Source organism: Microtus oregoni, unplaced genomic scaffold (genome assembly GCF_018167655.1).
Source record: "Microtus oregoni isolate MIOR12 unplaced genomic scaffold, Mior012 000027F_ref0000203, whole genome shotgun sequence".
NCBI classification, from domain to species: Eukaryota; Metazoa; Chordata; class Mammalia; order Rodentia; family Cricetidae; genus Microtus; species Microtus oregoni.
In genome coordinates, this window is record NW_024543086.1 from 12,108,906 (window position 1) to 12,130,121 (window position 21,216).

General features: G+C 45.9%; 1 protein-coding gene across 13 annotated transcripts in view; it reads left to right on the forward strand.

Annotated features, from left to right (window-relative positions):
• The window catches only part of Tenm2 (teneurin transmembrane protein 2), a 1,249,250-nt gene that overhangs the window by 1,021,867 nt on the left and 206,167 nt on the right, over nt 1-21,216 (forward strand). For 11 of the 13 annotated variants that reach the window (XM_041675940.1, XM_041675943.1, XM_041675944.1 and 8 more), the window contains one exon: nt 17,947-18,069. The exons of the other annotated variants lie outside the window; for them this stretch is intronic. In XM_041675940.1, coding sequence (XP_041531874.1) covers nt 17,947-18,069 — 123 coding nt within the window. The remainder of the gene's footprint in view (nt 1-17,946; nt 18,070-21,216) is intronic. 13 annotated transcript variants of the gene reach the window in all.

The window sequence follows — 21,216 nt, forward strand, 5'->3', positions numbered from 1 at the left end:
TCAAACTAACTGACTCCAGTATTCTCCTTGGGAAATGGGTCCAACAGTAATAACTATCTAATAAGAGCTTTGTGTATATTAAAGGCAATAGTCCTGGGATAGCCCCTTAACAAGGTGTGTGGAGGGAAAGAAAAGGGAGAAGAAGAGGAGGAGGGAAGAAAAGGCAAATGAGACACTTTTTAGTTCTGAGAGTATAGGAGCGAGCCTAGCAGCTCTGTTTGCTTCCTGGCATACATGGTGGCACAGACAGGTAGAACCAAGTAAAAACAGCCACTCCACGGCCAAATGTCAATCACCTTTCCAATTTCTATGTGAAACAAAGGGAACGGAATCCACTAAGCAAGAACAAACTAGTTAGATCAAAACCCTAATTAAAAGGATAATCTTTCCATGTGGATATCAGTTACATTTGCAGCTGCCAGAAAATGAGCTATGTATGCACATGTGCATGTACACAACACACACTTGCATGCACACATGCATATACACACACGCATGAACACATACATATGCACGCATGTGCATGCATGCACACTCACACACACACACACACACACACAAAACCTGGACATGTATTTCCCAGAGTAAGAGAGTCTTCCTTACCCAGTGAGGCTTGCTGTGGTGGGAGGACACAAAAGGCACCTCTGGGGTCACCAGCATGTCATTTAGCAGTGGGTTCTAAATACACAGAGCTATCCTAGGACTAGAAATAACAGTCCCCTTCAATTCAGACATGCTACCCAGAAGCCCCTTTTCTGGCTGTTTTGTTTGACTAAAATATTAGATAATTTATCAAGGATTTTTGGGCACTGTAGCTTCCTAGACAGCACAAAGGAGAAGATGCTCGGCTCAAGCATCCTGCCTAGAAAAGAGGTTGACTTTGGCCTAGCTTCGGGGTATCCTAAACCCAAGCACAATCACTTTCTGGTGAAGAGTTCTGGACCATTTGTGAACTGAGGTTCTTTTTTGACACGGTGCTTAAAGAGGTACTCCCCAGGACCTGCATGGGAAAGTGTCTAAGAAAACTAAAGTCAAATGCATGTGATGTCCCTACAGCGGAAGGGCTCCAGCCTTGCACGGTTACTGTCCTGTATTAAATATTACAACAGGAAATGAATCTCTCCGCAAGTTTTGTTTGCTCCTTCACTTCTGTTTCTGGTTTTATTGTTTTCCACTGTGCCGAACGTCCCGCTAACAACTGTTTGTTCTTGCTGTCTAAGAAGTTCAGCACACGGGTGCTACAACAGATTTATGTGGTAGTAAGAAGACATCCACCTATTACTTTGTGTAATAAACCTCCTTCCAGGAGGGAGAGAGAAAGAAAGAGAGAGAAATGGCTTGGGCCTTGCTGGCAGGGCAAATCTAGTGAATATCGACAGGAACCATCAAAGCTGGTGCACATGGAACTTGCAGAGATCTTTAGAGTCCACATTTTCTGCTCATAGTGGAGAGGAATGGAGCTCAGAAAGGCGTGCTGTGTGCCTTCTCAGGAGACAGCCGTGGAGCCGGGGCTGGACTAGCTCACCAGCCTTGAGCCACATGCCGCCTTTCTTGATATCAGATGTCTCTACGGAGCTTGGCAGCAGTAGGATCACAATTTGGTCCTAGCTGAGTTTTCTGATAAATCTGTGGGTCCCACCCAGGACTTAGTGTGGTTGATAAAAAGAGCCGTCCATATGCTTCCCACACCAGACAGCCAGGCAGTTTTGACACTTCGGGAAAAGTGTAAATGCTGGGTCTGGATTCTCTTCTAGGCAGAGAGCCATCCCGGTACTACACGGAGAAGGGATTTGGAGGGACACTAAGCACGGACAGGGTCCTCTGTCCCCCTTCAGACTTTTAAGAAACACCTGTGATGGACACAAAATCACTTGGTAACAGGGTGACCAGATTAAGCGTAAGATGTCCAGTTAAATTTGAATTTCAGATAAACAACAAAATGCTTTTTGCGGGACTAGTCCCAAATATTGTGTGAGATACTAAAATCTAACCCGAATCCTACTTCTTTTGCTATGTCTGGCAAGTTTCCTTGATGGTCATGTCTTTATTCAACACCCTCTTAAAGTAAGATGCCAAACCCAAAGAGAGTGGATAGTATCTTCCCAGCCTTGATGACTAGCCCAAGGAATGTACAGCCATGTGACCCCCCCTAAAAATCCAATTAAAGTTCTTGCCTAGATGATTTGAAAATAAAACTAAAAAAATAAAAGTCACTTTTTCTGGGAATCCAGAGACTGGGAAATTGGAACAGAAGACAGCATAGGATTCTTCCCTATGTAAAGCTTCTTTGGGACTTTCAAGTGACTATAATAAAACGCCAGAATCTAAGGGGCTTAAACATAACTAAAATTTATCCTCCACAATTCAAGAAACTGAAACGTCAAAAAATTAGATACCCACACACTTTCAATGTCTAGAACAGCTATCACTTTCTGGCATACAGACAGTACCTTCTAGCACTGTTGACATGGCAGAAGAAGCTTGCTAGCAATTTGGAGTCTTTTCTGAAGTGCGCCAATCTCGTTCATGAGCCTTCAAAGCTAACCTCCTCCCAAAGAATCTACCTTTCTAACTTTCAATATAAGACTTCAACATGTGGTTTTAGAAGGACAGCCTACTGACTGATATTGATAAAAATTAAAATCAGATTTATGAACAGGGTGGTTGGTGGTGGCTCATGCTTTTAATATCAGCGCTTAGGAGGCAAGTGGATCTCTGTCAGTTTGAGGCCAGCTTGGTCTATAGAGTGAGTTCCAGGGCAACCAAGGGCACACTAAGAAACCCTGTCTTGAAAAAAAAGAAGCAGAAAACCAGGTTTGAGTAGTTAACTATTCCTGCACTTCCATAAGCTAATTAATAACCTCCAAAATGATTCGTTTGTGATTAAGCCAGGACAAGGAAAGGCATCCTAAGCTGATATGTTAGCTGCTTGCTTCAAACCATGGAGCTGAGCATCATGGGTCATAGGGGAAAAAGAATTTCCCCTCAGAATGCATGGAGACGGTGGTTACAACCACAGGCCCCAGCCCATGTGCCATTGATGCAAGTTCAGCAAAGTATCTAGTTTTGGTCAGATTTATGCCACATAGAGATAAAAAAAAGGGAGTACACTCCAGGGAGAACTGAGGTCACCCAAGACATGTCTGCCTCAGTCAGGGCTAGCCAGAGAGTCGGATGAGGGAGCCGCTCAAACTATTGTTCTACCTGGCACAGTGCCCAAATTTTCCTTCTTTAGGATTTATATGTTTGACTTAAACCATTCCTTGTCCCTATTGTCCATTAACGACAGGAAACTCAGTGCTGTGGGGAGGTCTGTGGATGAATGAAAATATCAAGTTTCAACAGATATTCTTTTAAAATATAATTCCACTGAGGTTGCTGATCATTTGAGTCGGAGAACTCTAACTTGGATGGAGCCCCAGGGAAGTTAGGATGTGACAGAAAGACATGCACACAGGTGGCACTGATGAGTTTTGGGCAGGTGTGGGTCTCTCCATTTGGGGTTCATCTGGGTCAGGCAGAATAGACAGAGGTAGGTACCTGAAGGAGAGACGGCATGCTGAGAAGAGACCGGTTTATCACTGTGCTTTGCCTCGCCCTAGCTCTGCCTTCTTCACACCCCACCCCCGCTTTCTACCTTGGCTTGGATATCTCTTTTCCATATTGCCTCTTCTCAGCTGCTTCCACCGCGCTACCTGTGTGGGCAGAGATCTAGGGCACAGACCTGGAGGGAGGGGTCCGAGCCCTCTCCACCTTCTTGGAAATAGACAAGAGGAGCTTGTTTGCTATCCTCGGGTTCTCTTTCACTAATTGCAGCCAGCCTGGCTTCCCATACCCAGGCCTTCCAGCCTGAGCATTCGTCACGATCTCCGGGAAGTTTCAGCAAGACGGAGACTGCAGCTCCACCCTTGAATTCTGCAGTGGGACCCAATAATTGACATTCATGGCAAAGTCGCAGTGGATGGTGGCGCAGAAGCCCTCCCAGCCTACACTATAAGCTTTTTGAGATGTGGCAGGGCTTGGTCATGATGGTACCCCAACAGGAACAGGGCAGGGGAGCTGGAACATGGTAGTTATCAGAGGTCTGCCAGGCCCTCAAGCCTTTGCTGTTGCAATGTCAAAGCTGGTGATGGAAGTACTCAATATGCAGACATCAGGGTAGAAGCAGAAAACTGTGTATTTTACGTGTCCAGAATATCTCGGGAATGGATTAGGGGTGGAAATCTAAGTGGGAAAAAAATGGAGGTTGGGGCTTATCTTGAAGCAGCATTTGCATGGAAACACACTTTCTGCTTAGACGGTTGTAGTAGTTTTAAAAGCAGCTGGGGGAAGCCATTCGGAGCACCCCTATTGCCCCGGCACTGCTTTGTGTGGCTCCCGATTCCACACTGGCATGAGATATGAAAGCCAAGTCTGTAAGCTCGGGGTTCCTGTTTAATCATCACCCCAAAATAACAGCTTCAAGGGTGGGTGCAGAGATGGGGTGAGAGCAGGGAGTCATCGTCTGTAAAACGAATCTGGGGTACAGGATCCCTCAAGTATTTTCCTATGTGGGATAGCTGCGAGAGAGAGAGAGAGAGAGAGAGAGAGAGAGAGAGAGAGAGAGAGAGAGAATTCCCTGTCTCCTGATATTTCTACTGTAAGAGACAGGAAGTCCTCTAGTGGACTCTGAGCTGGACTTATCAAGCCCAACTACTTTCAGAAAAGCTTAGGCAAGGTACTTAACTCTGCCCATCCCTGTTGTGTTGAACTGAAAAGGAGATTTTTACTGAGAAAGCAACACTGTATATGCTCATATGCCAACATGTTTTAAAGTTTGGAACATTCTATACTGACTTTTTTCAGTAGTTGCATTTTTCCCCTAATGTCTCACAATACCTTAGGTTTGATAAAAACACGTGAAACTTTAAATTTTGTAGACATTATTTAGGGATGTGACTTCACTGGTTAAAGTTCTTTAAAGTAGAATTGATTTTCAAATAGAGTCAAGAAAGAAATGGTACAAGTGAAACCCATGGGCATGACTACTGACTACTGAACTTGGGGAGACACATCTAAGAACTCTGGCTCTAAGGGACACTTGGTAGCTGGATGGAGTGATTTAATCTCTCAGAGCGTCAGTTTTCTCATCTGTGAAGTGGGAATAATAGTTACTACCTCAATTTTTTTAAAAATCATCAAATGGGAAGTATCTTAAAATCAAATAGGAATTCAGGCCCTGCATAAATAATTTAGTAGGTTCTATTTGTTACGATGATCATTGATTCTTAGCCTAGAATGCCAAAGGACCAACGTAAGTTAGATTCTTAAACACAAAGTTTCCAAGCATCCTTTCCTTTAATATCTATTTCCTTTGTAAGCATGAAGAAAGAAATACAAGTAAGAAAATACTAGCCTGATTTGTAGAAAGAGTCCCAGGCCAGCCTGGGCTACATAGCAAAAACCTTTCTAAAAATAAAATGTGTATGTGTGTATGAGTGTGTGTATGCATACATGTGCATATGTATGTGTGAATATATGTATATGTGTGTGCATGCAAATGCATGTGTGTGTGCGCACGGATGTGTGAGTCTATGCTTTCAGTTCTAAAGCATTCTAACCCTTCTGTGGTTTCAGGGACAAATGAGAAAATGGGGAAAGCCCTTACCAGAGGCAGCACTCAGGAAAATGGGTGACCCAGCCCTGATGTTGTGAATAAGGGAGAACTGTTCCCATTACCCATCTGACATGTGGCGACATGGGAGGAGGACAGATGTCACTCAACACCTATCAATGACTGAGCCAGGAGGAGGAGCTGACTCTAGGGTTGTAAGAGCAGGAGGGCTGTCCCTGCCCCTCACCAGCTGCAATACACGGGAAAAGTGGCCCTTATACCTCACCTGGACAGGACAATAGAGCTGACCTTGATGGCACAGGTGTGAGAGAGCAGATCCTGGAGGGTGAAAGGAGGAGAACTGGCTCAACCTCGTCACTCACTGCTGCAAGGGTGAATTAGCCCAGGCAGAGCTGGAGAGCTCCCCCTGGTGGTGAGGACAGGGGAGAAATGGCGGGTTCCAGAACCAGGGCTCACCCAGCGACATCTGCCCCATCTGTGATCTGCTGGAGCACATGCAGGGACCTGATCCACAGAGTCAAATCTGCAGATCTCCACAGCACAGGGCAACAACAGAATGGATGCCCAAGAGTTCTAGGGAGGGCCAGCACCGGTAGTATAGTAGAAACCAGAAGCCTAGAACCAGACCAATGACTATTAGCAATAAACACTTGAAAGTAAAGATATAGGGACAAAGGGGTTTACTGCGTGACTCACTGGGTCACACTGAAGCTTCCAGGACGAGATTTTTAATTTTTTCCCTCCCTTTTTTTGTTTTCTCTTAAATTTTGTTTTATTGGGGCAGGGTGGTGGGGTGCAAAGGCAGATGTGTAGGACCCAGGAAATGAATGGTATCAAAATACATGATGTAAAAGACACATAATAAATAAAACGAAAGTTAAAGAAAATGCGGAAGGAAAATGAACCCTCAGGGTTCAACATGGTCACAGCTCGTGATCTGGGTAAAGATGGGCAGCACTTGACCGATGGCTGCTAAGCCATGCATGCATCTGAAATACTGGGGTTGCCGACTGAGGCGCTGAAGTCTCAAACTGCTCCCCCAGGCACGCTGGCTCGGGCGACAAGCGAGTCTTATTCCCCTTCGATTCATTTAACTTTGAAAGCCAAAGTGTAAAATATTTGTGTTTACTAACACTCTCATTGTTTTGGCAGAGCCACATTTTACTTTAACTGCTGAAAATTCAGCATCTGAACTGAGATTACACTGGGAGTGTAAAACACAAACCAGATTTTTGAACACTTTGTGCAAACACGAAGTAAAATGTCTCATGCAGGATTTTTATGTTCATGACATGTTGAACTGATAATATTTGGGTTCTATTGGGTTTAAAAATGCTACATTTATTTGTACTTATTTCAAGTGGTTAGTAAAATAATTTAACTTCGTGTGTGTTATATTTATGTCGGGCAGTGCTGGCCTCTGGAAGCGGAATGCAAATGACCTTCTGGATAGAGAACCCCAGGAAACATGGGTGTCTCTGGGGAGAGAGCTGACTTCCTTCAGTCGGGACAGTTGCTTCTGACAGCTCCAGAGCAGAACTTAGGGGACCAGTGGGGCTTGAGAGAAGGCTGTTCCCCGACTGACAGAGATGTCTCTGAGAGCTAGTCCTAACTAACTGGGGGACCTTGCTAGAAGGGCCCAGATTTAACAAATTAAAAAAAAAAATCCCCCTGCAGCCATGATGGAGGAAGGTCATTGGCTAATAAAGGAACTGCCCTGGCCCATTTTATTGGTTAGAGGATAGGTGGGAGGAGAAAACAGAACAGAACGCTGGGAGGAAGAGGAAGTGAGCTCAGAGACTCGACTGCTGTCCTCTCGGGAGCAGATGCCTGAGAGAGATGCCATGCCCCGCTCCCAGGATGAAGCTCCGACCCAGGATGGACATAGGCTAGAATCTCCCCGGTAAGCGCACCTTGGGGTGCTACATACAGATGATTAGAAAGGGGCTAAATTAATATGTGAGAATTAGCCTAGAAGAGAATGGGCCAAGCAGTGATTAAAAGAATACAGTGTCTGTGTAATTATTTTGGGTAAAGCTAGCTGTAGGGGCGGCTGGGTGCTGGGGATGCAGCCCCGCCGTCCCTATTACTACAGAGCCACAGACCTTGGATACACAGTCTGAGTGAGAAAGCTTCTGTTCCTTTTGCAAAATCGGAAAAACAGCACGCCATCTTCAAATGGGCTTAATGTGTTTACGCACAGTGGAGTTAAGTAGGAGACCCTTTTGGAAACCTCTACCTAAAGACAGTAAGAAATGACAGTGATACACAACTTCATGAATGGGCTCAGTTTCCTTGACCTCTGAATATGTGTCTTGGAGTTCTGACCCAGGCTGGTATCCCCCTGACTGTAATAAAATACCTGAAGCAGACGACCTTATAAAAATGAGAAGCTTGTTTGAACTCGCCATTCTAAAGGTTCAAGGTCCAAACAGCATGGCTTGGGCTCTCTGGTGGCCCTCTGCGCTGTGTCCCAGCAGGGGTGTGTGTGTTTCTCTGTCTACATGGTTGCTCTTTTTCTTTGTGAGGCCACCGGGACTCAGTCATAGAGTGCTACCCTAGTGACCTGTCTTATTGAATCACTTTTCAAAGGAACCATCTCTAAACACATGGATTAAGTTTCCAGTCTGTTAATGCCGCTCACCTAAGACCTCGGGGATTAAACTCTTGAGGGAACTAGGGTTGAAGCCATCCCACTGTTATTGGAGGAGATGTCAGTCCCACCTAGGGGGTATACTGGCCCCTGCTTGGCCTCAACTCGTCCAAGACTTACAACGGGGGCTTAGAACCTAGCTGTAAGGAGAGAGGGAGGGAGGCATAGAGCGCACCGTACCCAGTGCCTTTCTGCCTCACCGTGATGCTCCGTAAAAGCCAGAAATGTCACAGCATCCTGCAGCGCCAGCCTGTTGAGAGAGATGTGTACCTTCAGCACAGAAGAGGCATGTGGCACTTGAGTGTCACATAAAACCCTTCAAATTAACGCTATTAAATAAATTGTCACTAACTCAAAATAAATCCAATTGTGTCATTTATCTAATTGCAGATGAAAATGCAGCCCCCTCTTTTTGAAAAAAAAATGGGTACAGATAGCCTAGGCTGCAGAAACAATTTGTCCTGTCTTTTCTTCCCAGTGACCTTTGCTTTTTTTTTTTTTTAGTTGTATTGACATCAAGCAGATCACAGCGCAGGGGTCCCTTTTGCTCCCCTACTTCCTTTTCTACAACCTAATCAGGCCCTGGGAGATAGAAAGTATTTCCCAACATGACGTTTCTCTCCATCAGAATCAAGTTTAAATGTTTCAGGTTGGCTATCTGAAGCCCACTTCACTAAAAGCCATTTAAGGGAAAGATTAAACCCAATTTGCTAATGCAGGCTTTTTTTTTTTCAATTCTGAGTTGGAAAAAAAAAACTTGAGTTAGCCATGTCAAAAATTAAAAATTGAAAGGGACACTGGCAGCCTCCCTGTGTGCCTAATTTGCCTTTGCTGAACAAATGACCAAACTGAAATAAGAATTACATATAGGATTTGTTCAACATCTTCAATTCTTCAGCTCCTTTCTCAGTTCTAAAAAAAAAGTACAGAATCCACAGCCAAATTCACCTGGAGGCGGAAGCGCGTCTGTGTTGACCACTGGGTCCTCCAAGAAGGGGAAGAGGGAGAAGCAAGGATTTTAGCCTCTGGTTCGGAAGCCTTGCCATGGACGCCATTCTTCATAGAGCTTCGCTTATGAATGGAGGATCAGAAGGTGCCCTGCTGCCTCTCTGTTGGATTAATGTTATTAACAGATCATTCATGGCAGGCCTTACATTGCAGAAGCTGCCTGTCTGTGGGCTTCAGAGTTCATGCCAGAAGACACTTGGGTACCACTTATGGAGGGGGGCAGGGCTTACCTGTGGATATCAGGGAGAAAAATTAATCCCAGCCTTCTCTGTCCCCTCGCTCACTTCCACCAAAGGAAGCAACTTGCCCAGAGCTCAGTCTGCCATGGGCTGTCACTAGCTCAGTCCTGACACCCCCCCCCCCCCGCCCGGCCACTCCTTCTTGCGGGCGGCTGTTTCACAGGAGACTTCTGTCTCTTTGTTCCAGCTCACATTGCACATCTCCAGATCGATATGACATCTTATCTTCTAAAACATTCATATGTCTGCTTCCCAGGATTCCTGTGGCCGCCTGCCACGTGCCACCCCCTTGCCTTACCTTTGTAGTCAGTGGTCTCATGGATCTGTCCTCTCTTTAACAGGGCTGCTGGGTGCTAGTCTTGAGAGAGAGAGAGAGAGAGAGAGAGAGAGAGAGAGAGAGAGAGAGAGAAGAAAAGAAAAGGTAGATATTGTTTGGGTTGTCAACACTGAAGGACACGCTGGGTGGGGGACGAGTATATATGCACGGATTGTGGCTTATGTTTTGTTGTCGCAAAAGCTCTTAAAAACCCAGACCATGATTTATTTGGTGAATAAAACCTCCGGATATTATCATTCTCTAAAGGTGTTTTGATCACACAGGCGCTTTCTTGAGGAAAGAAAGGCTTTTATTTTATTTCTTTCTGGGGGAAAAAAATAGCATTCAAGACCAGAGTGGTCTAGGTGGGAAATGGTACCCATGCGACGGATGGCTCTGGGCGTGTGTTTATCTGGACAAGGATGCACAGACTCCATGGACAATGGGCTCCCTGACCGGCGTGGGCAACCAATATATTCCAAACACTCTGCACAGGAGAAAAGCAGTGGCTGTGAGCATGCGACTGTCTTGAGTATTGATTTTCTCGGTGCTGCTGGGGAGGGAGGGTGTCATTAGAGGTCAGCTCAGCACACCACGCGCCACGCCCACGCTATCAGCGGAGGCCACCTGCCGAGCACCTGCAACAGGGGCTGGAGGGAGGAGAGTGGGGATGACACTGACTCCATGACCCTGCACATCTGGAAGCTGCAGCGAGCCCTGTTTGTTGCCTCCAAACACAGGAATTGATTAATCTCATCCCACTTCCTCCTCGCCGTACTGTCCTGAGCCTGTCACAAGAATAGATTAATGTGCAGGTTCTTCTGCGTAGATTCTTCTCGTCTGGAAAACACACTGCTCCTTGGTCCCGGAGCTGCCTTACAGGACTGTCACCTTGTCCTCGAGGCAGATGTGCATAGAGAAACAGGATACCTCCCTGTTTCAGAGAGGGACCAGAACTAGAAAGGTGACAGACACATTCCTTGCCGAGGATGTTTTAGGGCCGGCGTGGGAATAGGACAGCGCCTGCAGGGACAGTCTGGCAGTGGCTGTCTCCCCAAAGCCTCCTCTCATTCAAGTGGTCTTGCCAGGATTCTGGGATCACTTCTCCTTCTCTTCTTTCTTCTGTGTAAGTGCCCGGTCCTGAGCTTTGTAAGCATCTTGGAAGCTGCAAGTCGAAAGTTGGACAGAGGCAAATAAGTTTGCTGAGCATTCTCAAGAGCTAGGTGCGCAAATCCCATTACCGGTAAAGGGATTTGTGGGCGTCACTTCCATGTGGCGCTTTGAAAATTTATTCCATTCAGTGTATTGCTACACTGTCTGGAAAAAAATAAGCAAAACCATTTCACCGAGCAGTTAGGATTTTTAAAAAGGGATTTAAAAAAAAAAAAAAACTCCTTTGAGATTTAAATTTTTTAATTCCTTTTTTTTTTTAAAAGTCTTAAGGCATTTTGGAGGATGTTATTCCTTATGGTTTTATTTGCATCGCTTCTTTCCTGAAGAAGGTAGTTCGGCTGTGGCAGCATTCTAAAGGGTACTATTAAGGCATTGCAGAGGCCCCTCCTCCCCGCAGAAAGAGCAAGGAGTACTATGTTCAACCAGTACAAGGACAAGGAGCAGACTGGCCCAGGGAAAGGCCACCACCAGCAAATGTCAGCCAGCCAGGCAGCAAAGTCACTCGTCCTTTATTTTCTATTGGCAACAATGGATCTTTAGGTTAAATAGCACAGTGGCTACTGACCACAGTGCATTCATGGAGGGTGCGTGCTGCTTGTGGGAGGGAACCTGTCCCTGAGTGGACTCAGGCAGCATTCTTAGAAGGAGTTCTGGAACCTTCCTGCCCTGCTCAGTCTTGAAACAAGTATTCCAATAGAAAAATCCAGAGGGCAGATGATGTCCCAGAAGGTGACCGGGAAGCATCTGGGAATGGAGGCGGTGCAGCAAGGGGGCTTGGAGCGCTGACTCGTAATGACACACACATCGAGGTGTAGGTCCCAGAGTCCCCAGTTAGTGGTGGTGTGATCTTGGACAAGTCAACCTCTCTAAACTTCAGTGTTCTGTCAAGTACAAATTACATATGTGTTCTATGTGGAGATGGGCTAGCAAAAGGATACAGAGGGTTTTCTTCCCCTTCAAAAGACAGTCTTCACCACAAACCAGAGTGCCTCCAAAGGTATCCACTCCCCCAGCCTTACCCGCCCTCCACATTCCGTTCCTGCTTGCTACACTCTGGCTTAGACTGCTGTCCCCGCTCCCCCACACGTCAATACGAACTGCCGTCTCATTTCCATTGTCTTTGTGTGAACTTGCCCATCGTAACACCGTCCTTAACCCGTCTTCATTAAAAGTCAAAGAAGAAGAGAAAGAAGACCTTTGCTTTTCCCATCCCCTGCTGCTCTGGACACCCGACCCTGTACTGTTTTTCACGCGTGTGAACAGTTCCTCTCCGACCCACTAGAATGTAAGTTCCATGAAAGCAGGGATCTGTGTTGTGCCAACTGCTTTACTCCCGGGGTCAGGGACACAATTCGATGCACAGTGTGAGCTCCATAAATATTTGCCAAATGATAAATAATGAATAAATGCTGCCATTAAAGTAATTATCCCAGCCCCTGGCACGTTGTCAAAATAAACGGGAATCCTCATCATGGCTGAAGATGCTCATTTGCATGTGTTGATGTTCACAGCTCGCTGCTGAGGTGCCTCCACCATGCCCGATAAGTCCAGGGCTAGCACCTGTGCGCATTGGCCCTGCTCATCCCTCTCTCGGCGGGTTCCATCCCTTCAGCACCTTGGGAATCTGCTGTTTCCCACAGGAGTCCTGGCACTGTGGGCTTAATTGGCTGGTGCAAAGCCAAGAAGACCCAACCCTGACCCTTCCTATCTTCTTCCCATTTCTGAATGCGCTCTGACATCAGCTCAAAGGCCCTGGGCATCTGCCTGCATGCTGAGCCCCAAGACCCAGCAAGCTTGGCTCCTTCCTTTTCCTCCTGGGGCTCTGCTTGGCCTGCAGTCTTGCATTTTCAAAGGGAGAGTCCAATCTCCTCCCCAGGGTTATATATCGACAAGCCTGATCTTTAAAGATACCCCTTGCTCCTGGGGGCCTGCTCAGCAAACACAGAGCATCTGCGGCTTCCATGTTTGTCCTCTTTGACAAACAGGGGTTGAGCAGCTCTCGGTGAAGTATTGCTGACATATTGATTGACTCTCTTGTCGGGTTGATCCTCTGGCAGCCAATGAACATAGAAGGTTCTAAATGGCACCCAGCAGGGCCCACACATACCCTAATTACTATTTCAGACAACCCCTTTTGGAAGCTGCCATTTTTCCAAGGCCTGGCATCTCCATGTCCTCGTGCTGGCTGGAGAATCCTGTCACCTGTAACCAACCTGCTTTCTCTAGCCGAGGCTTGCCTTCTGCGTATTTCTTTTGGAGCCCATCTGTCACTTAAACACGGGAACATCAATGAGAAACTATTAATCAGCCTGCAAGGAGGTCTGACTATTGTTCTGGCAAAAACCTGGGATCTGTGTGTGGTCTTCCTTTTCTGTGTGTGGCCTTAGGTCCTTTTCAACACTCAGGGAAGGTGCTCTCTCTCTCTCCAGTTAGCTATGGGATACATCCAGGGTTTGGCTGCTGGCTGTGCTTTCTAATGGCTGACTTCCCAGATACCACCTGGATTCCATAAGCTTCCCCTCGAAGTTCTTCCCCACCCCGTCCTTGCTGACCCATGGAGCCCCATTGTTCCATCCCGGCTTCTCTCTGGAGTGGAGCCTGTCAAGACATGATGAATTGTACATTTCAGCTGTCAGTGGGGGCGGGTAATGCAAAGGAGAGGGTTTCCAGAACTCATTTCACTTCTGACCCGGGCATGGTCTGAACCAGACCTTTCGGGATGAGCTGCTAGAGCATTCAGAGGAGGAGGAGGAGGAACCATCCAGGACAGCCAGGACATCTCTGCCAATAAAATGTGAAGTGATGGGCATTTATGTGAAGTACTGAGGTGAAGAAGTAATAACTGTGGCTGTCCCAAGGTTTCTCACTGTCTACTCTGGTAACAAGAAAAAAAAAAAGGTGAAGGTATTACAATATTCAAATATTTTACTATCTATAGAAACAGGCATAATGACCCTAAACAGGGAATTAATTTCCTGTCTGGATTTCAGAAAAATCTCTGACCTGATAAAATTTAAGGAATTCACGGAGATCTGTTCTGTAAACATATCCTCTGTCCTTTTCTTCATAAGTGAATGTATCAGTCAGGGTAGACTAGGCCATGCTGCTGTAACAAAGAACCCCAAACGCTAGGTGGTTCTCTGCCATAACAGTTCATTACTTTCCTCACTCTGGCTTCTGACACTTGCCAACCATGGCTGGCCCTGTCCAATGGCCTTTTAACTCAGGATCTAGGATCGCTATGTCATGCAGGGTACCCTGTGGGTCACAAGGCCACATCTGAAATCAACAGCAAAAAGAAATAAAAGAGTTCCTTCAGGTAGCAGTGATACACACAGCGAATGGTCATGCAGCAAACCACTTTGCTGATTATGAATTCTGAGACAGAAGCAAGTTTGGCTGAGATGCCATTTTCCCATGGACTTTGTAGCCAGATCTCTATGAAGTATGAAAGAGGAACCATATCCCCCACATAGTTCTGCTCTGATTCTGAGATTCCCCCAAAGGTAAAAATTTATAGTCAGTACTCCCCTCATCTGTGAATGAGTATCATGTAGTATCTACCGGGAACTCTTTAAGATAATGTATATGATATGTTAATGAGTGAATGTTGAGCTTAATTATTGACAGCAAGTATATGATATACTGAAGATCAAAATGGCCTTCTCTTTATACTCCAGTCTATTTTGCTACCCGTAATCTTCCATCCTGTTCCCTGTACCTCCACGCTGGATTTCTGTTTTTTAGAAGCATATAATGTTCTACAGTCCAAGCTTCCAAGTATGTCCCCATGTGCTATTTCTTATCCTACTAAACGTGGATGTGGCGCCTATGTTTGAGACACTACCAGCTCTTCAACAGAGCTATGCACAACCCTCTTTGGCCCCTAAAGGCTGCCTTTATTCCACCTGTGACGGTGCTTTCACAAAAGAGAAAGGGAGAGGTGGATGGAACGATGCATCCTTAGCCCAAACCATAGCAGCGGTCAGTAGCAGGGTAAGCGGGAAAGCTTTTATTAGTCAGAAAACTCATTTACTTCATAGCTCTCCTGGGTCTCTAACCTGAGGACACTTCCCTCCAGGCCCACAGGCCAGAGAGATAGTCTCATTTTATTCCTCAGGTAGGGGGAACAAGGAACAATAACACATTAAAACAACAACAACAAAAGCCTACTCAGATATCCTTATCCTTCCCCCCAAAATAAGAAAAGGTGGCTGTGTCTTCAGTGCAATTCTCTTGTCTACTTAGCATTCAATTCCATGAAGGGGAATATGCCTGAGCTTGAGTTCTTCTTTTGAGCAGAGCTTCTGCTGGTGTATAAGTCCTGTACTCAGCAGTTTGGCTTTTCCCCTTTTCTTGTCTTTATCTCATGTATTTTCCAACTCACTCCCAGAGCGGTCTGAGTAGTGGCTCACATACTCTCACCCTCACCCCTTTGACCTCATGATGTTTTTTGAATACTTTTGATAATGACGATGAGATGATGATGATGATGGTGGTGATGGTGATGATGGTGATGATGGTGGTGGTAGTGGTGGTGGTGATGGTGATGATGATGTTGATGGTGATGATGATAATGGTGATGATGATGTTGATGGTGATGATGGTGGTGGTAGTGGTGATGATGATGATGGTGATGATGGTGGTGGTAGTGGTGGTGGTGATGGTGATGATGATGTTGATGGTGATGATGATAATGGTGATGATGATGTTGATGGTGATGATGGTGGTGGTAGTGGTGATGATGATGATGGTGATGATGGTGGTGGTAATGGTGGTGGTGATGGTGATGATGATGTTGATGGTGATGATGATAATGGTGATGGTGATGATGGTGGGGACGATAACAATGGTAAAGAGCTACAGTAGAAACAAAATGAATGTCAAGGAGGCAGGAGGGAAGACATCCTTAAAAAATAAAACATGGTGTCATGAGTGTCCCTGTATGCTCAGTAAGATAACAGCCCTGTCTACTATTTCCCCAAAGCTGGTGGTGGCAATATACCGTCCCTTGGAGTGACAAGCCTGAGCAGTGTACGAAGGGAGCTATTCTGTGGATAGGACACTGGGGAGGTTGCCATCGTGGCCTGCCAGGGCCCACTGTTTTCTCAAAGACATGAGCATCAAAGCTTTTTTAGGCTGGGGCCCTACCTGCACCTAGGAGCTTTGGTGGCGGTGTCTGTCTCAGCACGCGGGGACCCTCCTCCAAAGAGCTACTTCTTTGGCGCAATAACAGCTGGCTCCAGGCAAGCTCCAATAACCCAATAGTATTAGGCTTTTTTTTTTGAAAAATCATTTTAAAACAGCTAATTCCTTGGCTCCCTTCACCTGGTAATTACAAATCAGAAGCTATCGTTATCTTGAAGCAACCACGATTACTTCTCATTTCCTGACCTCTGTATGGTGAAAATATGTCATTATTTGAGGCAATAGACTCTGGTCTCTTCAAGTAAGTGACCTACATATAACGGATAAACTGCGGGAGAAAATTAGGTGTTACCTCAACAGAAAGAGTACAGTAAATGTCACTTATTTTTATTAGTATTTATCATCTGGGAAAGTTGCGACCATGGGCCTTGCACCTCCTGGAAACGTAGAGCTGGAAAATGTGGTTTGGAGGTGGAGAAGCCTGTGAGAAAAAAAAAAAAAGCAGACACATACTCTGCCAGGTACCTTGCCACTTTAATCTGCAGCCATCAATCTAAGCTGTATTGTGTGAAGATAGGATTTTAACCTTAATAGAATGCAGCCTGACTTTAAGTGGTGGTAGGCATGCAGAATTAATTGCTATGTGAACAATTTCCTAAGCATTGTTAATTGTGTTTCCCGTGGTTAATTGTTTCTCCCATCCCCACGTCAAACTCAGAACTTTACTGTCAACAGCCCTTTCTCTCCTACCGAGCTGTGAACGTGGCAACAGGCATATCAACCTGTGCCCATTGAAATGCCAGACAGACAGGGCACCGTCGTTGTTTGTGAAGGAAACAGGCAGGGGAATGGATTCCTTATTTATTTACAAATGAAGCATTCCTTAGATGAGGGCCTGGAAAGAGCGCAGGTGTTCCCCTCCCCTCAGGAGCAATAGAGCCAGGATCCATCAGGAGAGGGTGGTGCACTGAGTTTTCGAAGCTAACTGGGTCTCTGCACAAGCTGAGAAACAAAACCGGAAGGCTGTCTAGAGGGTTAGGTGTACATGGAACTCGACCTCTGAGGACATGCTTGTCTCCTAAAAGCAAGTGCTTCTGGGCACCCCTCCTCTGTCTCATTCCATACTTGGGGAAAACGAATAACACTGTTTGCATTGCTTTTTTTCTGGAAAAGGCTCTGCCACTACTACTACTACTACTACTACTACACACACACACACACACACACACACACACACCTTTAGACATTTTCACCATGTGCTAAAATATAAGCAATTGTCAGGAAGAGAGGGAGAAAGAAAGTTTGGCACAGTTACATAGGTGTGCTTCTCAGTGGGCCCGTGCAATAGCAGATACCTCTGGCTGCCTTTTAGGGCCGGTCAAACGGGTGCAGGGAAGCCTGGTTTTTGAACTTGGCTCAACTACAATTTGAGTAGCTGGGAGAACCCCGCCTTTGTTGGTGCACCTGTCTAAAAGCAGGTGTGAGGACAAGCAAGGAAGCGGTAAAGTGGCCCATCCTGAAAGATCAGACCTATGTGTCACCTCCCTCCTCCTTCGCTTCCCACGAGGGGTGCTGCCCTTGACACTGGGAACTGCTGCAGAGCGAAAGAGACAGAATTTGCTCTTGGATTGCCACTTTCTGTATTTAGCTAATCCTGAAGGCCTGGGGCAAGCCATTTTTGAACTGCAGTTTCCTTAAAAGGCAATTGCTTGGAAAAAGGCACCTGGCCCTCCCCCTTGACATTTGCATTGCTGAATTATCTATTCATATTTTCATTACTTTGTCTCTCCTGCAGCAATGCATCTGCTCGGACTCAATTGGCAACTCCAGCCGGCAGATGGACACACCTTTAACAATGGCGTAAGGACCGGCTTACCAGGAAACGATGATGTGGCAACAATGCCATCTGGAGGCAAAGGTGAGGTTACAGCTGCTGCTTGCCCTATTGAGGTCACAGGAAAATTCAGGGCTCTCGCCAGCTGCTTCAGGTTTTTTAATCCAAATCTTGGAAGGCACGCCAAAAAAAAAAAAAAAAAAAAAGGAGAAAGAAAGGGAAAGGAAGAAAAAAAAAACGACTGCCTTTCATAGGTGCCCCATTTAAAAGCTGTTTGCTGTTCCTGTCTGTTAGCTGTGTTTGGCTGGAGTCACTTGGATCTGGCACAGTGCCTGCTCCAAGCAGTGTGCATACCTATGCTATCTACAGCAACTGGCACGGTGTGGCATGCTTGAAAGCATCCCAAGGCCTGAACAGAAGCAGCAGCAACAGCAGCAGCAGCAGCTGGAGCAGCAGCAGCAGCAGCAGCAGCAGAAACCTGCCTAATCAGAAGGCAGGAAGCAGCTGGCTGTACACGCCACTAGCCTGGGTCCCTCTCCCACAAGGAGAGATACAGCCTCCCTGGGGAGTAGGCTTGCCTGACTTGCCTTGAGAGAGAAAGAGAGAGAGACAGAGCTGTTCTGCTTTGGGGGAGAATAGAAAGGAGTTTTGACAACTCGGCAACAAAGCTTCCCTTCTCAGAACAGTGAGGAGGACAATAGAAATTGTTCGCTGAGGCAATCACTGTATTCTTGTAGGGGAGAAAAATAGGCACTAACAAGGTGCTAAAAAAGAGGATAGAAAAACAGAGCTGTGGAGAGGTGGGGACGGGAGCAATTAAAAGGCAAGAGCAGCCAATGGCACCGCTAGCGGGGCTGGTGTTTGGTGGTTTGGTGGCTTTTGAGTTATTCGGGATGGAAATCACATAAGCCAGAGATTGTAGTGAAAGGGCTTCTCCAAACAGATTTTCTCCATCCATTTCTTAGTCACCAGTACATACGCATGGGCACACACGTGTAAACACACAACACACACACACAATTTTTTTTTAGAAAGCACCACAGGAATATTTTAAAGTATAGTAGAAGAGCCTCTGTAGGTCTGTCATAAGCTCAGCATAGCATAGTGTAACTTCAGCTTCAAAAATAGGAAAATCAGCATCTCTGAGACATTCAGGACCGGGATATTCTAGAAACGTCACCAAAGAAAAACAGGACAGGTACAAACTTAAATTCAGGTCTGTGGCAATGTGCATCTTTGGACAGGAGGTTGGCTTTTCTTGTATCTCCTGCTCTCTGCCGAGAAGACTCCAGACCCCCTCTGCCTCGGGTGTGTATGGCTCACCCTGATACGCCAACAGTCTTTAAGTCAGTCTCTCCAGAGCTGTCCTACACCTTCGGGTATGGCTTCTGCCTTTTTACCCAGTGTTGAAGAATCACGCTTCTCGTCTGTCATAATCATAACGCTAAATTACCTTTAAGTAAGCATGAAAAAGTTCTACCTGGGGATAAAATGATATGATTTCCATTATCGAGTGGGTAAAACCAGATCCCAAAATAAAGAGGATATCTCACCCTTAACTGGCTGTGCTCGGCTTTAACTGACCACAAAGCCCAGAGCCAAATTTATTGTCCTCAGGTTTGAAATCTATTTACCTCCAGTACTTGACCCCACTCCCTTTCGGTTCCTTTACAACGGTGGCTCTCATTTTGGCCCCTTGGGAGACATTGGCAAGGACTGAAAAGGGTTTTTTTTTTTTTTTACTGTCGCAGTTGGAGGAGGTGTAGCTAGTGGGTTAAGGCCAGGGGTGCTGTTAAATGACCTACAGTAACACTAGCTAGCCCCCTATCACGAAGAATTACCTCAGCGCAGAGTACAACAGGATGGCGCTTAGAGCCCACCTTCAGGGAATCTCTGCTATGTTCATCCATTACCGTCCGTCAACACCCCCTTCCTTTCAGACAAATCAGCACGCACATTTGAAAGTAAAGATGCAGATTATCCCATCAGGCATGGGAGGTGGAGACAGACATAGTCTGAAGTTGTACACAGCTGCTCTCGAATTAGTAGCCTTCACCTCGGGATGCCATGACCTTCACGGGCCTCCACAAATGGAAATGTCCCCTTTTCCTTTGGTCTTTATGCTCCATTTCCTAGACCCCTCAACATCTCACATCACGGTCAGATGACCGAGGAAAACTCCTTCGAGAACAAGCCTTAGGCATATTTGTCTGGAAGTCAGTGGTTCTCAACCTTCCTAAGGCTCCACCATTTATTACCGTTCCTCAAGTTGTGGTGACATCCGCACCCCTCCCCCAATATCCAACCATAAAATTATTTTCATTGCTACTTCACAACCAGAATTTCGTTTTAGTTGTGGATCATCATGGAAATGTTTTGGGAGATGGAGGGTTTGTCAAAGGGGTTGCGACCCGCAGATTGCGAGCCACAGGTTGCAAGCCACTGATCTGCGGTAACCAGTGTGTGTGTCCTTTCCACTGTGGCTTTGGAAAGAGCAGAATCTTCGCTTTCCGACACAGTGGGGCTTTAAAACAGAGAGTACAGCCTTTGTGATGCCACCGCTTCTGAGGTTGTCCAAGTGAGTTATGGGACATGCGGGGGAGGCTGTTTGCCAAAGCATTGTCCTGTGGGTTTTGCTCACTGGGCCTTTATAATAAAGGGTGAAACTTCAAAATTGCTTAAAAATGAAACAAAACCCAATACCTTTTCTTTCCAAATGCCAAAAGGTACTCTAGTGATGACTGAAGAGCCCAGATTGCCTCTTTGAGCTTAAAGGAAGTCTTGTAAAACGACAGGAACGATTGCTAATGTCCTTGAGTGACTCGAGATTTGAATTGTGAGACCCAGTGACCTCCCCATTCCTCACTCACCAATTCTATACATTTAGATAACCCAAATCAATTCCCATCGACCACTCTCCCACTGTTTCAAAGAGACAATCAAGACATATTGGCAATAAGTTAATTAAATAACACCCCCTCAATTTTTTTGTGGTATAGGATAATCCTTCACTCCGATGTTTTAATCAAGATTCACCACACATTGCCAGGGAGGTTAATCTTATTAAGCAATTACTGGGTAAGTATCCAGCAGGAGCAAATTAAAATGTAAGCAAAACACGGGCATGTGCACGCCATCTAAGATGGTCTATCGATAGAGATTTCATTAGTTTGTCTTCAGGAGTATTTACATTGTGTAGGTTTGGGAAGGCGTCTAATAGACAGGACAGCC